The sequence below is a fragment of the Tyto alba genome, unplaced genomic scaffold (assembly GCF_018691265.1).
Source record: "Tyto alba isolate M040663 unplaced genomic scaffold, T.alba_DEE_v4.0 Super-Scaffold_28, whole genome shotgun sequence".
NCBI lineage: Eukaryota > Metazoa > Chordata > Aves > Strigiformes > Tytonidae > Tyto > Tyto alba.
This window is the reverse complement of record NW_024881302.1, coordinates 7580420-7599108: the sequence shown is the minus strand read 5'-3', so window position 1 is coordinate 7599108 and position 18689 is coordinate 7580420. Positions and strand designations below refer to the sequence as shown.

The 18689-nt window shown below is 41.1% G+C and overlaps 1 protein-coding gene across 2 annotated transcripts in view; it reads left to right on the top strand.

The window, feature by feature from the left end:
• Positions 1 to 13322, top strand: part of FAM20C (FAM20C golgi associated secretory pathway kinase) — a 58942-nt gene extending 45620 nt beyond the window's left edge. For both annotated transcript variants that reach the window (XM_042798635.1, XM_032983610.2), the window contains 6 exons: positions 1766 to 1881; positions 9920 to 10100; positions 10684 to 10793; positions 11134 to 11215; positions 11311 to 11370; positions 12180 to 13322. In XM_042798635.1, coding sequence (XP_042654569.1) covers positions 1766 to 1881; positions 9920 to 10100; positions 10684 to 10793; positions 11134 to 11215; positions 11311 to 11370; positions 12180 to 12432 — 802 coding nt within the window. In that variant the 3' untranslated portion in view covers positions 12433 to 13322. The remainder of the gene's footprint in view (positions 1 to 1765; positions 1882 to 9919; positions 10101 to 10683; positions 10794 to 11133; positions 11216 to 11310; positions 11371 to 12179) is intronic.
• The last annotated feature ends 5367 nt before the right edge of the window (positions 13323 to 18689 follow it).

The window sequence follows — 18689 nt, the reverse complement described above, 5'->3', positions numbered from 1 at the left end:
AATATTGTGATAAGTTTTTGCACTTGGCCAGCCCTGTAACTGAATTACTTTTAAAAAAGGGGAAAATGGAACAAAGGTGAGCAAACGCCATGAATAAATGAAATGGCACATGATGAAAGGGTAGATTAATAATTAGGAAATGCACCTTGCTCTGGGAATGAGAAACCCGGCAATAAGTAATTCTCAAAAAGAAAGAGAAATTATATTGAGGTGAAGGCGAGAAATTAATTTCCCCTGAGATCTTGAAGTGCATATGGAGAGGATCCATCTCCCAGGGAATATGTTGCATAAGCATGATGGGAGTCTGGCTCACTCCAATTAGCTCCAGGGCATGCAAATCTGAGCAAGACATGAGGAATGGTGTGAGTATTCAGAGAAGAGTAATTGAGATGGGTAGGGAGTTCTGATTTCACAACGAAAAGCTGGGACTGTCCCATTGTGGGAACATATTTAGGCCACAAGTTAGTGGGAAGGAAAGGGCAATGGTAGTCATCCCATGCTCCTGTTAGCTGAAAATGTCCCCCAGGCAGAGTTAGTGCAGGGTATGGTGGATACCCCAAGACTGGGGAAGGGACTGCAGCCCTCTCTCTCTACCCAGATTAGGAGTGGGAATTAATAATTACTGATGAATTATTAACAGTATGGCTAGAAACTATGGCATTTCACAGGCTGTTAGAACTGAAGCATCTTTCACACCCTGAAGCGCCAAGAAACATCCTTTCAAAAGATTGAAGCTTTGGGACCATAAATTATTTGGGGGTGTGTGTAGTATTGCTGATTTCTGTGTTGATGGCTAGGATGAAGGAACCTGTCAGTGGGTGGGACAAGGTAGAATTGCCATTAAGAGCCATCCTGGTCAGATCCTTTAATGATCTTCTGTATTTTATTGATGTTGACGTTGGTGTTGATCCCTTCTGCTTTACATGTTATATTGCCATTTTAAGCAGATGGTGCTGTAGGAAAAAACATTAATGGAGTTCCTACAGGGAGGTGTGTTCAATATCCACACACTAAGCAGAAAAAGCAGTTGTTACTCAACGTAGAAAATCTTATCAGGAAACAGGGGACATAAAATTCCCACCTGTGGGGATGCTTTGTGTGGGGACTTTGCTCTTTTACTGTATCTAATAGCAATGCTTCGTAGGGAGTTTTTAATGATCTACTAAGGTGGGGGAGGATGGGGTAGAGAAAGGCCCTTCACCTAGCCTTTGCCCGTGGGAAGATTTTTTTAGTCTCAGAGAGATTGTTTAATTTAGTATAAGGGTATTAAAACAAAGAGGAGCAGAAACAAATAAATCAAACAAATAAATCAAACAAATACTAAGACTGTCAAAAGAAAAATTACTATTAGATGGTGTTTATGGAAGAGACTGAAATCCCATTCCTCAAGTCACTTAAAAAATTGGTGAGGAAGATGCATGTTATAACAATCCTGAAGTAGCACAAAGTCAAAAATAAGTTTCTACTCTTTCTTATTTCTGGAACTCTATGTATCTTAATTTTTTTCTTATAACAATGTGTCCCCATACTCTTCAGAATTTTGCATCTGCTACATACCATGTAGGCAAGTCAGAGGTGATCATATTCAGGACATATTTTGTAATATATTATAGGAAGGATTATCCAGTTTAAAGTTGATGGGCTGTTTAGTCCTTAAAGACCACAGATAAATGTGCCTTCAGAGTGTAATGAACCTTCCTAAAACCTATCACTATCATTATGTTTTAATCCTTTACATAAACTCTCTCTTCTCTTTCTCTTCCAGGATCCTGGATTTCCGTCGCGTGCCACCAGTTGCAGGTAGACTGGTTAACATGACAAGAGAAATACGAGATGTTACTCGTGACAAGAAACTGTGGAGAACGTTTTTCATCTCACCAGGTAGTCTTGCAAATAACACTATATCCTTTATATCCTGCCGAACATGTACTTAATGGAATGATGTGTAGATTGCTTAATTGCTCAGATATTTCTAATAGAACTGTCTTCTAGACCTTTGAATAAAAATAAATGTGGAGACATAGCCTACAAAAAAGACTTTATTGTTTTGAATTGAGTGCCTTTTCCTCTTGACAAATTATCCGCAGAGACAGGCTTTTATGTTCACAAAAGCAATGTATTCAACAAATGTTTTATGTAGAGCAATTTGTAAAGCAGTTTCTTCTGTTGCTCTCAGTTTACCCAAAACCTTACTACTTAGCCCATTAGTTATTTAGACTTTTTTTCTACTTCAGTGTGATTTGTCACTTCTGTTGGTCAGATGCATTTATTCCTTGGTTTTGACTGGAGGACCAAAACCTAATTTTCTCAGAGTCATGTACTTCAGTTTTTATTACATCAGGAGTTTGAAAAAAGTCAAGCAAATAGATGTGTAACATATCCTGCTTCCAGCTCAAATTCTCCACGGGGCACAGGCCAGAGTAGAAGTGACCTGAATTGTTCCTGGTCCTCATTTGTGCTTTGAGGACTGATCCCAGGAACTGACACCATTGTCTATTACTCCACTCTTTCACAACGTCCAGTGGCCCCAGCCAAGGATGGAGATCCTCAGGGTGGGAATTTTACAAACACAGGGTAAAATCATGCCCTGCTCACCGGAATAGGTAAAGATGGGCAAAGAGTGGGACAAAGTGGTATTATCTCTGTTTAGCATCTGGGATGCTGAGGTAGAGAATTAAGGCAAAAATATATGCTTAAGTATATTCTTAGAGAAATAATATATAGGGAAACATTCAATTTAAAGCATGTATCTATGCTCTGGTTATCTTAACTCATATTATTTCAGCTGCATGCAAATATACTTCACTGAACTCAGGCTGTGACTTGTGTAACAGGCAATCTGGAGCAGAAATCCCCAGAGATCTCTCCCTTGCTCTGTGTGCGATTGGCCAGAAGCTCTTTATCCCAGATCCCTAAAGTCAAGATGCAAAGACTTAATTACAGTTTCTCCTAACGTAGCTGTAATTTATTCCTGTTAGCTAGAAACCAGAGCCCTGTCATTACAGACCTTTCTCTCTTAAAATGTTTATCACACTTTTGTGATCACCAATAAAGTCATTATTATGGCTGCTATTTTTAGCTTCATATTTATGTTCAGCTCTGCAGGACACGGTTGATCAGACAGTTATTTATTCCAGTATCTTTGCTTGTATAATACATTAAATAATTACAAAAGGTTCCATCTTATCCCATGTTATGAGTGCTTCAATTTTACATGTACAGTCGTGGTGACAGTGATGGCAGTACGTGGTGACAGTACGTGGCAACTGTTCACCAGACTTGATGTGCAGACATTTCTGCGTGCACTTGTGCTGGGCACTTGTGCTTCAGTTACTTTCGCTCCTTCTCCCTCTCTGTCTCTCTCTGTAGGCCCTTTTATATTTCTTGATTTTTTTGTAGACAGTTACACACAAAAGATGGCAAAGACATCTTGTGGCTGTTTATCTGCACAAGGTACTTTGGCTCATTTGAAATATAAGCCATTTTATTCCCATTTTAGCAAGTAAGGCATGGATTAGTATGTTTGCTTCCTTTTTAGTCATCTCAGGTTATGTATCAAGGCTTAGGGGTGAACTTGACTGATTTCTGAGAATTACAAAACTGTACTCAAGTACTGAGCAGCTTACAGCAGCCAGAGCAGGGCAATGCAGAGTTAAGGCTGCCAGTTTAGATGAAGATCTTTATCTTGTCATTATGAAATTCCAGACATCCAAGGGATGATCCAAGCGTAATACTTTATTCAAATTTATTTAGAAGCCTCAGATAAATTCAATTAAAATATTTGATTAATTATGAATCAGGCTTTTCTGGAGAATAAAATGATTATGCAATTAATTTTTTTTTTCAATTTTACATTTCCTAAATCAATATACTTTGCTTAAATCATATTGGTTACTTGTCGGAATTATTCCCTACAAGTCCCCAGTTTAATTAGTCAGATTCTCATTAACATATGCCCAACCTCCATCGTGTATTTCATACGGACCTTAAAAGGCAGGCATTAATTAATGCTTAATGAAAAAGTAATAAAGTTCCTAAACTAAGCATTTAGAAACAAATTCACAAACCTAGCAGACAGCTTAAGCAGCTGATTGAGGGCAGAAGAGGGAAAAGAGGAGGGTGCTGGGATGAGCCCTATGGCCTGGGAAGATGAGGATGGAGAGGGAATGGGGAGCCTGGGGAAGACTGGAAGAGTCTGGCTTGTCCCCTCTGGCAGATGAGGGGCAGCAAATTCAGTTGGTTTTGAGGGAGAATTGGTTACTTAGCTGAGAAATTGAGGTGTGATGTATAGATACTTGCAAGAACCAATCTGTGCACCTGCATTAAACTGTCAAGGCGCTTCTGGGACTCCCTTTCAGGTGGCTGTATCTCTGCATCTCCATCCCCAGCAGTGCTCAGTGACAGTGGTCATGGCGACACGTGGTGTCTGCTGGCAGTGTATCCCCTCTCCATGCACCCATATACATCTCTTAAAATTAAACAGGCACTAAGTATAATTGATTTTATAGTCAGCTCTTCCCCTCGGGCTAGGAGACCACTCTTTGCAGTAGAAACCTTCGGAGGGTAAATATTGTGTTATTCCCTGGACCAGCGCAGGGATATGTTGGAAGAAACCTCACTTCATTTCCATGTCCGAGCAACCTCACTTTTCCCATCGGACATGGAAGTTGGGGCCAGGAAGCTGCAGCCAGTTGTAGCTTCAGAGCATGCTGCAGAGCAGCATCCCTTCCTCCATTAGAAATGGCTGCGAGCAGATAGGTCAGTCGATGCATTAGGCTGCATTCAGAGAGAAAGCAGATTGCAGAAAAGTGCACTTCCAGGCAGTTTGGACTAAACATGAGAAATGGAATTAGGTCAGTAATTATTTAAATTAATTTTACATCCTTTGCAGTAGGGCAGACTGCAGTAGTCCTGCTACTCTTACAAATGAATGGTAATTTGCTAGGAAAAAAGAGATATATTAATGATGTCAGCCTTCGTTTTGGAAGTAATTGAGGCAGCAGCTTAAAGAAATCAATGTTCCACAGCTAGTAAGCACTATGTTTTTGTTCATATTAATCAATTCCAAGGGATTATGGATTTTTTTTCCCCCTCTCAGCAAACAATAGCAATTCTGAATTATCTATTATTTTGAGCAGGTAAAAGAAATATCTTTTCATGCATTGCTTTAGTAAATATTCAGGATTCTTTCTAATACTCCAATTACACAGCCTTGCTACATGTCCTCTATTAACAGTCATGCAAATCTCACTAAAAGAATTGCTCTGTCAAGCAATTTGCTTTAAGGTATCTCCACTTGTTCTTTTTCTTCCTGAGAAGAACTATCATTCAGCTATCAGGATGATGCACAGAAAATATGCAGATGAGTACACAGACACTTTGGTTCTTAATTGGTGTAATTAGTTGGAGTTTCGATCACCGGACCATGATTTTTGCGTGGTTTTCATTACAAATTGTAACCATTTGTCCTCAAATAATGAAAATCAGACATTTGCAACACCACCGGGATTCTCTTGCCTCTCTAGTGCTTTGGGGAAACAGTTTTGTTTTTAATGAAGAAGGAGTTTGTATGTTGCAAATTCCCAGCATTTGAACATTTCAGCATGCATAAACTTCACTCCCTTTCTGGTTTGCCAGCACTGCTGCTGTTTCCATTTCTACCCACTCTTCAGAAGCACAAATTCCTGGCAGTCACTTCTTTTGCAGGTGTTAGGGACAGGGGCCTGTATAGCAATACCTGTATCGAATGGAAGAGGAACATACGGGCTGGTAAATTTTAATGGGAGGAGAAGGACCTCACTCCAATAGAGCTCATCTCCCCTTTCTCTCTTATTTTTGCCTTTGAAAGGTCAAACCCTGCTCTTAGTGTGGTATTGCTGGTGAAGCACTGGGTTTGTGTCTCCAGCTGGAATTTCACCCTCAGCCTGCTGTGAGGAATGTGGGTCACCTACTTAGGTTTCAAAGAAAGAGGCTTGCTACTGCACCTTGAAGTCTTAAATGAGAACTGTGTTTTTCTCTATTTGGTACATTCTTCTTTCCTGTGTTTTTAAGAAACTTTAAAAATGAATGTTTCCCCACATATTCAGGCTGCTTCATCTCACTGCCTGTATATAAGAACTAGGGTAGACATATCAGGATATATATTCTGTATCGATCAAAGCAGTTAATTTCTTTAACAGTAACTTGAGATACAGCATCCTTTCACCTCCACTACTCCCAGAAATCGGAAAGGAGCCGTGGAGGGTAAGTGCCACAGGTCTGAACCCACAGGGAGAATAACAGCTGGCAGAAAAAGCTTTGCCATTGAAAGTAACTTCTCACTGAGAAATACACTTATGGTTTTGCTGCAAGTTTGCTGTCTTAATGACAGGACGCATCCTGCCATCGCTCAGAGGACTGGACTCCAGTGTCAGGCAATGGGGGCTCTGTGAGAAAATCAATATCTGGAGGAGCCCTGCAGAGCAGGGATGAATGGCCCAGCATGGTGCGGGCAGCACACGTGCTAGCTGTGTCACAGTGGCACCAAATGCCATTGCTGCCATAGCTCCCAAGCTTTCCTGAAGATTTATCTGGATATTAATGTGTGATTACTGTCAAATGATTAGTCCCTGTTGCTTCTGTTGACAATACAGAGCAGGGTTTCATTGTTCTCAAAGTTAAATTCAGAAGCAAACTATTAAACACAGTATTTATCTTCCCACTGTGCAAAATGCTGTGTTTAATATAATTCCTTTTTTGAAAGGTCAGATTTACATAGCAAGCAGCAGAGGCTGCGGTAACACAGGAGTGGCATTGGAGGGCCTTTTGCTCTTTACAAAACTGTTACAGTGGCAGATAACCAAGCATCAGATTCCTGCTGCCAGGTGGAAGTCAGGTCATAGAAACCTGGAAGATAAATTGTCTCAGGTGATCAAGATAAATCTGCATGGGTCCCCTCCCTCCACAGACGAGCAGGTGATGCTGACAGAGCTGAATTGAACCACAAGCCCCACTGCAGCTTCAAATCCGTGAAAACACAAACCCTCTCTGCAGCGCAGGGGAGAGCCCTGCCTTCCCACTGTAGCAGCAGGTGCCCATGAAATAAGGGATGTCTTTGTATCTCCTAACTCTTCTGTTCTATCCTGCAGCAAGCATCATCTGTATATGATTTCTTGTAAATCATCCCTTGTGGCAGCCTGGAACCCCTTGAAATATTTTGTCTGCAATAATTTCTTTCAAGGGTATAAATCACAGATGTTTTTACCCTATTTTTAGCCAGTTTTTACTGGCCAAAAATATCCCAACTTTCCTAATGGCCCAGTATGATCCTCCTGTTTGCAGGCGGTCTGCAGCTGGCAGTGCTGCCCACAGGTACTTGGACAACACTTTCATCCTGCGTTATGGAAGAGGTTCACAGTGAGGCATGAAGCCCTCCTGGTTTAGCCAGGATGATCAAAGGCGAAGTTGAGGCACCTGTGTTAGCCCTGCAAAAGCTATGCCAAGTCCATGCTGTGATAGCATTTTGAAAAGGAAAGCTGTGAGTGGTTATGGACTGCAGGGCAGCGCACCCAGGGGTTGCTTTAGGTTGCATTTGTCTAGATGTTGACTTCACACTTAATTTTAGACTAATGAAATGAGTGATTCTAAATGAGGGCCACAGAGATGGTCCTGAAGCTGGTACATCTGGTGTACAAGGAGAAGCTGAAGGTTTCAGATTTTTTTAACCTGAAGAAGCTGGCCTGAACCTGTAGCTTGGACTAGAAGCTTCCAGAGTCCCTTCCAACCTGAGTTTCCTTAACTGTGATTGCTCTTTTCCCATACAATTTGTAAAAAGGTTTTCAAAACTTCACTCTCAGCACTATGAGTTCTATTACTGAGTTGCTTAAAAAGAAAAATGAGTGAGGTTTCTGTTTAGAAGTTAATAGGCGTATCATGTGATGAGCAGCACCAAGATGTGTGCTGGGGTTCGTAGGAAATAGCCAAGCTGAGTGACTTATTGGCCAAGGACATGGTCACTTCCTAGCTCATGGGAAGTCTCAAACTACTGTTCCTTTAATTAAAATGTTAATGGACTAAGTCTGCCTTCTACATAAGGAAAAGCTTTTAAAATAATTTTAAAGAATGGATATTCTGCTGGTAAAACGCTTTAAATTACAAAACTGAAAGTATAGACATTCTGAGTGCTCCCTTCCTTCCTCTTAATTCCTGTTCTTCACTTTCTCTTACCTGAAGAACTTTCCTTTCAGTAATTGTTAACGAGGTGTTTGACCACAGGGTAAATATTTCTGGACTGAGTCAGGACATATTTAACTGGTATGAGCCAACCCTGTGAATGTAAATATACAGTTTGGGTTGGAGTTGTTCCTGAGCACAGATAGATGGGTGGCCCTTATGAGCCAGTCACTGCAGAGGGATTAAAAAATGCTCCAGAGTAAAGTAATCACAACTTAATGGACAAATCTGATGGCCATTAATAGAGGCTTGTAAACAAAGAGCTGAGACAAACTGTCATATAGTAACACATCAGTCTTATAGTCCAATTATTTGGTGTAATTCCATGGTTAGCAGTTAATCCCAGGTAACACAGCTATTTGATCCAACCTAAAACATCACGAGACCTTATTGCTTTTCCATGTTCTCCTACTCCTTCTTCCCCAATTGCAGCTCCTTGCTCCGTTTCTCCCTCCCTCCTGTTATGTCCATAGCACTGGGGGCCAGGATTGCTCCCTGTCCTCTTAACTCATCATCTCCCTTGCACTGCCCACTGGCGGTGCGCCATCCTGGGTCTGGACCAGGAGGACATCACAGCCATGTGCAGGGTGGCATCATGCTACAGGGCATCACTACAATGCAAACCCACCAGTTTACCTTTCCGAGCCACAGGGTCTTCTATGTCAGGCAGAAAATCACCTCCCTCTATTCACCAGCCCTTCCTGCCTCGTTTGTACTGAGCTTGCCCAAAGGGAGAGTAGCTCACAAGCAATATTTTAATTTAGAGGCCTTGTGGGGAGTTAGGAAGCAATGTGACTTCTCGGCTTCATGCATTACCGTAAGGAAAGGGCGCAGTCTTCCTCTAATGACATTTTATGTGCATAAAGCAATGTCAAAAGAGTTGCAGCACACCAAGAAAATCAGCAGTGTGTTCCTATTCTTGTTCATAGTCCAGCGTTGGTGGGGTTTGGGGATGAGCTACTCTCTTCCACCTCCAGTGAATTCATGTGGGAGGGGGGTTTCTTGTAAAGAAGTGGTTCCTGTTGGTACAGAAAAATGTATAGTGGCAGCTTTGAGGAAGTTTTAAGGTAACACATGCAACAAAACCTGCTGCAGGTTTTTTTTCTGTGGTGGTTGGAGCAACGTGATGTGTGGAAGAAGAAATTTTTGTTTGGGATGTGTGCTGACAGAGTTACATCTGTGCTATTTGAACCTTCCACACACCCTCCTTCATGAATCTTCATGATAAATAGTTCTCCTTAGTAAAACTGCCAGTTCTTCTCATACCAACAAGTAAATGAATGAAATGTTGTTGTCTGTTCGTAAAGAAACAAGCCAAGATTTTGAAAGGTGACTTAATTTGGGGCACGTGCCACTTTTTCAGCTGTGGGATTTAGAGTTCCAGCCTGGGGTAACAAATACATCCCAAAGGACGTATCAGTCTAGGCAAATGAAAGGAGAAGGGAAAGTATTTTAAAAAAATAATGAAATTTTGGGGTTTTGAATATAAATAGACTGGAAATAGTCACTCAAAAGAACTCAGCATAGGGCATGATCCCAGCCACTGAAATGAATGTCTTTCTAGTGGTTTCAGTGGAAGAAAACTATGTGTGGTAATGGGGTTTTGGGTCTGAGATTTATTTCTGCTCGTACATACATCAATGCTTTCCTGAATTTTTGAACACTAATTTAAGGGTAGGTTTTAAAACTATTTTCCTTTATTTGCCAGCCAACAACATCTGCTTCTATGGGGAATGTTCCTACTACTGCTCAACAGAGCATGCCCTGTGTGGAAAACCAGATCAGATCGAAGGGTCTCTGGCTGCTTTCCTACCTGATTTGTCTTTAGCTAAAAGGAAAACCTGGAGAAACCCTTGGAGACGTTCCTACCACAAGCGCAAGAAAGCAGAGTGAGTAGTGGTGAGCAAAGGGCGATAGGAAAATAAAATAGAGCTGCTGTTACTGCCCTTGCGTACTGAGGCTTAGGAGAGCATCTGCATTTCTTCAGCGGGTCCAGCTCCTGGGAAGGGCAGAGTACTTACACTTGCAAGGAGCTCCAGTTTATGGTCCTGAACCTGAAAGGACCTTCAGTGGCGTAATTGCCTCATGGGACAGATACTTCCAGTGGCTTTGACAGGGTGCAACCGGACCTGTGTAAGTCCTATCAGAGGGAGAAAGATTCATTGCTCTCAGCAGCCGTAAACAAGTCTTGGATGCTCTCATCATATGACTGATGGTGCAGCTGGTCTCCTAAATCTTGAAGCTTATTAGCCAGATAGTTTTCAATCTTGTGATTTTCTTCCTTTTTCATCAGTCACAATCTTTATCGGTTGCCTGCATTACTGGAAACAGCCTGAAGAATTTGCTGCCTCTACTTGGCCCTGCCCTCTGTCGAACATGATACAACTAGATCTTTACAAAATAATGTGGGTTTTTTTAATACTCAGTAAGCTTTGTATGTCACATAAAATATCAAAATACTGTTTTTTCCAGATGGGAAGTTGATCCAGATTATTGTGAAGAGGTTAAACAAACACCCCCATATGACAGTGGGACCAGAATTCTGGATATAATGGATATGACAGTTTTTGATTTCCTAATGGGTATGTTTCATCTTTTTCAGTTATTAAATGCAACATTTAATTAGAATAGGAACCATTTCTTTCTACACCATTCTGCATAGCTCAGCAGTTTGCTAAAGCATGGTTGAAGCTGCGTTTACTGTATGTGCCATTCTAGATGATTATGAGAAAATGCAGATTTACATGGTTATGTATTCCCATCAGTGCAGATTAAAAGAACGAGAATGTTCAGAAATGCAGAGTAATGATGAACACAGGTCAGGCTAGTCTCATTCACAACAGGTAAGGGCTTCACAGTTTGCTTTAGTGAGTGCTTTGCCGTTGTAATGTATAGCTTTTTTTTTTTCTCTTTATTCCATAGGTAACATGGATCGACATCACTATGAAACCTTTGAGAAGTTTGGAAATGAAACATTTATTATCCACTTAGATAATGGAAGAGGGTAAATACCTTTATTAATATTTCTGGGGAAAAAACCCAAAAAAAGTTAGTCTTTAAAACAGCCTTTGTCATGTTCTTGCTTTTATCTTTAAACAGGTTTGGAAAATATTCCCATGATGAACTTTCCATTTTGGTGCCTTTAAACCAGTGCTGCAGGTACGTTTCACCTTGGAGTTGTTTCCCACTTTATATAGTTGTTTCTACTAACAGGACTGAAATGTTAACGTGAATCTTTTATTGCATACGATGGAGAGGAGGAGATGTTATTGGTCCTGTCCAGGGAGCCTGACCTGAGTTCACCCCAAGCATTGTCACCAGCATGTTAAGTGCTTTGTTGAGATCAGGACTTGGGAGGAGCCTGGCTGTGAGCTCTTGTGAGAGAAGCTTTATTGAGGCAAAACACACGTCCCATGGGAATCAAGTGGCAAAACTTAGCTCAGCTTGTTCAAGTGCTTCACAATAGCCTTCCGGGGTGCCCATGGCCAGGATTTTCAGAGGGGGCAGGTGCCATTTAGAGTTTCAGTTTTTCATGACTGGGACACAGGGCGAGCTCTGGGCATCCCTGCAGGCTGAGCTGGCAGGAGCCTCCACTGCCATCGCCTGTGCCCCAGCTCAATGCCTTGTGTGTCATGTGTGCCATCGCCAAGATGGACATGACCCCGTGAATGCAGCACCAGATCCAGCCGGTGCCTCACCCTGTTGAGGAACGTGAAGGCTGTTTGCACTTGACTGTAGAGCTGTGCTCCAAAACCTCTCCACCTCTAAGGGTTCCCAAAGATCACTGGCCAGGTGACAATGCCAGCTGCTCATTGGGACTGTGACAGTGCCTGGTTCTCATAATTTCAGATCATATAATAAGGTTTCTACACTATTACTGCTATACTGACCATAAGCCTTTTAGCCTTGTCAAGATCAATAATGATGAAAATACTGACTGGCATTTTTTTTTCTCCTTTTTCTCTTAGAATAAGGAAGTCTACCTATCTGCGATTACAGTTGTTAGCCAAGGAGGAATACAAACTCAGTCACTTGATGAAGGAATCTTTACTAAAAGATAAAATAGCTCCCATTCTCTACCAGCCTCACTTGGAGGCGATGGACAGGCGGCTGCGGATTGTCCTCAAGGCTGTTAGTGACTGTATAGAAAAGGATGGTTATGACAATGTGGTTGAAAATGACTTTAACACTGATGTTAACACTGTTACGACCGAGAGGTAGTGAAATCGCAAGACTACGTTTTTACCAGCCAAGTAAAGAAGATTCAAAGAGGAAAAAAAAAAAAAAAAAAGTCTTGCAAAAGACTGTGTATGCCACTTTGTGAATTCAGTGAATTCAGAAATGAGATATAATTGTTCCCAAAGTAGGTAAAATGTAGACTCTGCAAAGGATTAGTTCATTAAGAAAAATAAGTCTAATGTGATGCTTTCCATTAGTTCCTAAAGAGAGATGATGAAAAGATTCAGAAAATACTCAGATTACTGACAGACAACAGTCTGATAGCAAAACACCTCCTGTCCTTTTTGTATAGAAAGGAGGCCTTTACTTAATATTTTGTATTTATATATGATATATCTATGAAACCCCAGACCTACCTACCAAATTTAACTAAGACGAACAGCATAGTTTTGTGACTCACACTTTATTTGTGGTGACAGTCCACTTAGTATTTTGTGTTAACCCTTTAAGTGCTCTAATCCACTGTATCTTATTTAAATTGAATGCTTTTTTTTCCCCAGCTACTCAGCATTTAAAGGGTTAAGGCATTATGAACTTTTAAAGGCAAAAAATAATAATTATAATAATAAATACAGTGGTTACCAGAAGGGAATTTCACTACTTGTGCATTGACAGGAATACTTGAATGTTGGTTTTACAAAGTGACGTAAAATGACAAGTTGTACTATTTGTCCATAAGGAGGTGGCAGCTCTTATCTTTCTAGACTATCATAGCTGGGCTGCTACTTTTCAACTTTGCTTTTGATAGTTTTGTGTAAATATATACATATATGGGTAAAAAGCTGCTTTCAGCAGCTCTAGGCTTTTGCAGCATTTTTGTGGAATTGTTTGCAACGTGGTAAAAGTGCAATAAAGATATGGCAAAATGTGTAGCCATCGTGTTTAAATGGATTCAGTTTTCATTGGAAATCTTGTTCAGAGCAAAGCTGTGCACACCAGCCAAGTATTCCAGAAGTCGTTATTTAAATTGTCTTCCCCTTTTGTAGCAACAGCAAATTAAGCTAAAGTAGGAAATTGGTGATTAATATACATTACAACTACGATAAGGACCATGCTGTTGAAAACATCTAATCTTTCATATGTTTCAACTCATTTCAGCATTCCTTCCTTTTTCAATTACGTCTATAGAAATGAGCTGTAGAGCAACACCTCTAAAAGATTATGGCTTGACACACTGCCCAGAGGATTTAGATACAACAGTGCCTCTGACTTGGCTAGCAAAAGCCTTTACACAACACAGAAAATCTCAGTCTAGATTATCTAGAAACATGGTATTCTTAACCAAATAGTTTTGAACCATGTTCAGCTGAGTGCATGTAATATGTGTGGAGAATTTCAGCCCAAAAGCAAGCTATAAATTGAACAAGTGGCTGTATTTGACTTGTGAAAACACGGTGTGGTACAGAAGGAATCCCTCATCGCTCTTTTGAGTGAGGAGAAAATTTATTATGACAACATTCATCACAACTATAATTCAGTGCTGTCATTTGTTTCATTTTATGTCTTTTTTCTCAGGGATTTATAAACATATACTTTAAAAGCTTGTAGCCAGATAGACTAAAACTTAGGCATTTCAGCATATTAAAATTATGAATGAGAGAAAGAGCTGCTATATAGTCTCATTCACTTCTTAGGTTGATATATTATCACTAAAAAAATGTGTCTTTTACTATTTTACTGCCCATTTCAAATTCCCATGACTCTTGCATACATGGCATGCAAAGACAACAGAACATCTCAGATTATACAACTGCCCATGAACTTGGAAAATTTCTGTTACCCTATGTTTTTTTTTTCACTTTCCAAAACCCACCTGTGATAGCAAGGATGTCCTCTGTAAGGTAGCACTTACAATACAGCTTTCTCTCCCCGTTAGCCAAAAAATCCAAACCACAGGATTGTAAAAAGGTGAAATGCATGATGCTATCTTTGCTTTGCCCTCAATGCCTTGCTGTGGTTTTCCTGCAGATGCAGCCTTTTCTTACCAAGAGATTGTGCCAGGACTGCAGATGGGCTATAAAATCACCCCAGTACAGCTCTGCTTTCTGCTTCTGAGGTCAGGTCAGCCAGGGGCTCTGGGTCTGCAAACCTGATTTTCTTTTGGAAAGCAGCACTTGGCAGACCTCTTAGCTCAGAGAGGAGCAGATACAGTGAAGGTCTTTGTTCTTTAGAAGCTGGGGTGTAGGTCAGGAGCTCCTGGCAGGGTGGTTCAAGCTGAAGGTCTCTGAAGAAGGATGCCTCGTGATGTCAAGGATATAAACTTACTGTTATGAACCCGATTCTGAATTTCTATAAGCAGAATTAGTAGTGTTTCACTAGAATAATTAACAAAAGGTCACTCATCCTTGCCATATTGTGACCAGCTCTGTAGGGTCTCAAGTTTCATTCCTTTCCTGAACTTTGATCCTTCTTGCAAGCTCTGTGCTACAGCTTTCTAGACCTGTAAAAGTTCTTCTTGTTTCCAGTCCTAAATTAAACATACAGAAAAGCTGAAGGGGAGGCTTTTCTTTGGCATTAAATTTGCAAGCATCTTGGAAGAATGGAGATACTAGCTAAGATGCTGGGAAAGGTTTCCTTTCCTCTGTGCCTCTGATGAGAAACTGGGCTCAATTAACCATACCTGAGCAGTGTAAGGCTAAGTACTCTGCAGGTTTCTAAGATAATGAACAGCCAGAGCTGAGTTCAGACACTTTGTGTGGCCAGGGGAGCTGAGGACATGGGACTTATCGGGAGGGTATTGGAAGGTCTGATTAATTAAACAAGCCATGGCATTGCTTCTTGGTATCTACCAGGAAGATCCAATGCATATGCACTCACACTGCCAGGTAGCTAGAGCTCTGACTCATTAATTTTCTGGGTGTTTGGGAAGGGAAAGGAATTGTTGCCTTGTTCCTCTATTTCTTTTCTGTGTGGGCAGGGATGAGTGAGCATGACCGATGGGAAACTGGAGCCAGGGATTGAACTTTTGTCTCTGCCTTCCAGTTCTTGAGGCTAACACAGCCTTGAGAATAGCCCAGGGAGGGGCAAACCTCTGCTTTTGGGTTGCATCACCCCAAGACAGAGCTAGAAACTGGCCTGAATTTCTTCTGAAAATCTCATGGGGTTTTGAGAGTCTTTGGGCAAAGAGTGTTGTTCTTCTGGGGTGAAATGCAGCCTTCTACAGGCAGTGAGGGCTTTCTGAGCTACCACAGCAGTGGGTACAATTTGAGGGTGCCTTTGCACAGGGACAGCTCATTTTGGGGGGTTCCTGTAAGGAGGGCACAGCGGCTTTGGAGTGCAGAGGCCGTGCGTTTCAGCATGCATGCATGACAGCAGATTACAGCAGTGTGAGACGATGGCTCTGAAAGGGCTGTCACTGTGCATTAGGTCAGTAATCCAGGAACTAAGGAGGATTAGCATGACGCAGTGTAACATCTCTTTAAGAGTCCTACATATCTACCAGACAAAAAGATTCACTCTAAGAAGATAAAAATGTCAGAATCCAATCGGTTTGTCTCCAAATCTCAAACATGGGTGTAGCAACAGCACCTAGACAATAACATACCAAGAAATCTGCAGTAGTCTATCAGGGGCTTAATGTGTTCAGCACAATAAATACAGTATGCATGATAAATAACAGATAAAAATAGATAATATACTTCTAAAAGCACTTAATTACAGCTGTATCTGACAGCCTAGAATAGCTTACTGTTTTCTCCTGCGTAATTCAGATGAGAGCCTCATTTTGTTTTGCTGTTTTTCTGTTATTTAAGCATCAAAGAAAATTCACACATAATAAAGGAAAAAAGCTCTCATTGTTTGAATTAGATAGCATTGTTTTGATCAGCAGTACTGGGCAAAGCCCATGATGTATATACAAACTGGAAGCCTGAAGCAGATTGCAATGTAAGCAATAGCAAGAAGCGTTGTGTAGGAGGAGGGAACCTGGGATTTCAGCCTGGCTGCTGCCTTTGGGCGCTGAACTGAAAATTAACTTCTTATGTGGGCGTTAAAGGGAAAAGTGTCCAAAGGGTATTCTGGTTCCTGCTGGTAGGTCTGTACATGGTACCTAAAGGTCCAAGGGGGATATCCTGCTCTTTTTCATTGCAGCAACAGCATCATCCCCTTAGCACCTCCAAACTCCATCTGACGACGGTCTCTGCATCAAGGCTTTTGTGGCCCCAGGCTGAGTGCTGAGTTTCTAGCTTGGAGCTAGACATATATTAGAGCCTTGATAATTGACATCCCGCTGGAGCAAACTTTCTTCTAGTACTGAATGTATGACTGCAAAAATCATTTTCCAGAAATCATTCCAGATACCAGTGTTTTCTATGGACTTTCCTGCCAGTGGTTGTTTACTACAATATTTGGGGATCAATAAGCAGAAATGAACATTGTCCTGATCCACAACAAACATGCACAAGGAAGACTGAGTGTTTGAGGGAAATGTTGAGTGGATTTTCAAGTTATTACCAGTTAGAAGCTGCTGGATTTCTTGAGAATGTTTTTTAATGCTAAAAGTGATTCATAGGTAGCCTCCAGCCATAACTCAGTCTGTGACCAAATAAAACTGAATTATCTGCTTGCTTCTACATTTGCATCAGTAAAATAACAATCCAGTGCTTTTGAGTGCTGTCTAGAAGAAAAAAAAAAAATAAAATCAGGTCAGTTCAGTAAGTCAAAAGACCTCAGAACTGAGGTCAAACCAGCTCTGGTCATGGGTAAAAATGAAGCATAAGCAAAAAGGAGGCTATTGATTTGGCAGTACCAGTGCCTCTTCCTCTAATGCAAAGTCAGAGCAAAATTTTGTGTTTAGAGAGTGTCTTCAAGAGCTGCTGGAATATGTACTATCTGCTGCTCCATTTTTTTAACGATATTAAACACTTTCCAAGGTTTTCCATTTCTGCATCTTCAATGTAGTTAACATGAATAAGTGATGGGATTTTGAGCAGAATGGAGGGAATGCCTGCATTTCTATCCCATCCACTGTATGAAGATATGTGCTGGGAGATCAGTTCCTCTCTTTCAGATGACCTTCCTACACAATCAGCCCTTGTCCCCTGTCAAAAGTAGCATGTGTTATGCCTTGAATCTTGATCAAATATAGGCCCAAGCCCAGCAGCTTGCAGATGGAATTGGCAGCTTGAGCTAAAGCAGAATATCTCAAAATTAGAGGTGTCAGATCAAAGCACTCTCCACTTCCATGAATGTGGGAATCTGGGTCACGTTGTGCCTTGGCCAGAGCAGTGAATGACATTAGGATCCCTACATAAATTCCTCTGCCACTTCTAGAAAGGTGCTCACTGATTGATAGACATATGTACAAAACCACTGGCATGCTTTAGTTGACTCTGATAAAATATCAAAATACATTCCAGGGTGACCTAATATAGATCCTACCTGAAAGACAGGCAATTTAAAATCTCACCCCTCCAACTGCTGGTGCTGTAGTCACACCAGCCATGTGTCACTCCAGAAGTGGTTGCTGGAGTCTGCTGAAATACAGTGATCTCTGTACATCTGTGTTGTAGCTGAAGCACCTGTATATCTGCAGAAGGTGCCATAAATCAAGCGAGGACTACAATCTGTGTGCATCTTCTGAATCCTCATGCACAGCTAAATGGCAAATGAAAGTTAAAGCTGTCAGCAAAATATAAGTAATCAAGCCGAGGAAGCCCAAGTGGGGGGTGGGGGTGGGGGGGAGGGCTGAAATTTGAAATGACAAAGGCAAGTTAATGGTCAAATCCTTTCTTGCAGACACCGATACATAAGCCAGGAGCAGCACTTAGTGCTCTGATCTCAGGCTGAGATTTGAAAATAGAGGACAAATCCTCTGATCTGTAAACTAAGCAAATAAGACTATCCAAAATTGCAAGCAGCTTTCCTTCTAGCATATCCTCCTTAGTCCTTCACCATAACAATTTGTGCAACCTCTTAGAGTAGCACCAGGAATCTCTGCCACAGGCAGCACTTTATAAACAGTGAAGATAAAAGGCTTTTCTGGTTAGTCCATTGACTGAAATTCACACTGTTTTCTAGACCAAATCAGAACTCTTTCTGATGACTTTTAAACAACTCTTTCCTAATCAGTGAAGTCAGTGAGAATTTTACAGAAGCAGAATTTAGGCCCATTGTCTTCTTTCACTGCCCCATTTACAGATGAATAGTCCCTCCAACTTTCTCATGGCTTTCTTAGCTATAAGCTTAAATAATTTATTATTATTGTTTATCTTTTCTCTATATTTCTTGCTGTTTCCTTT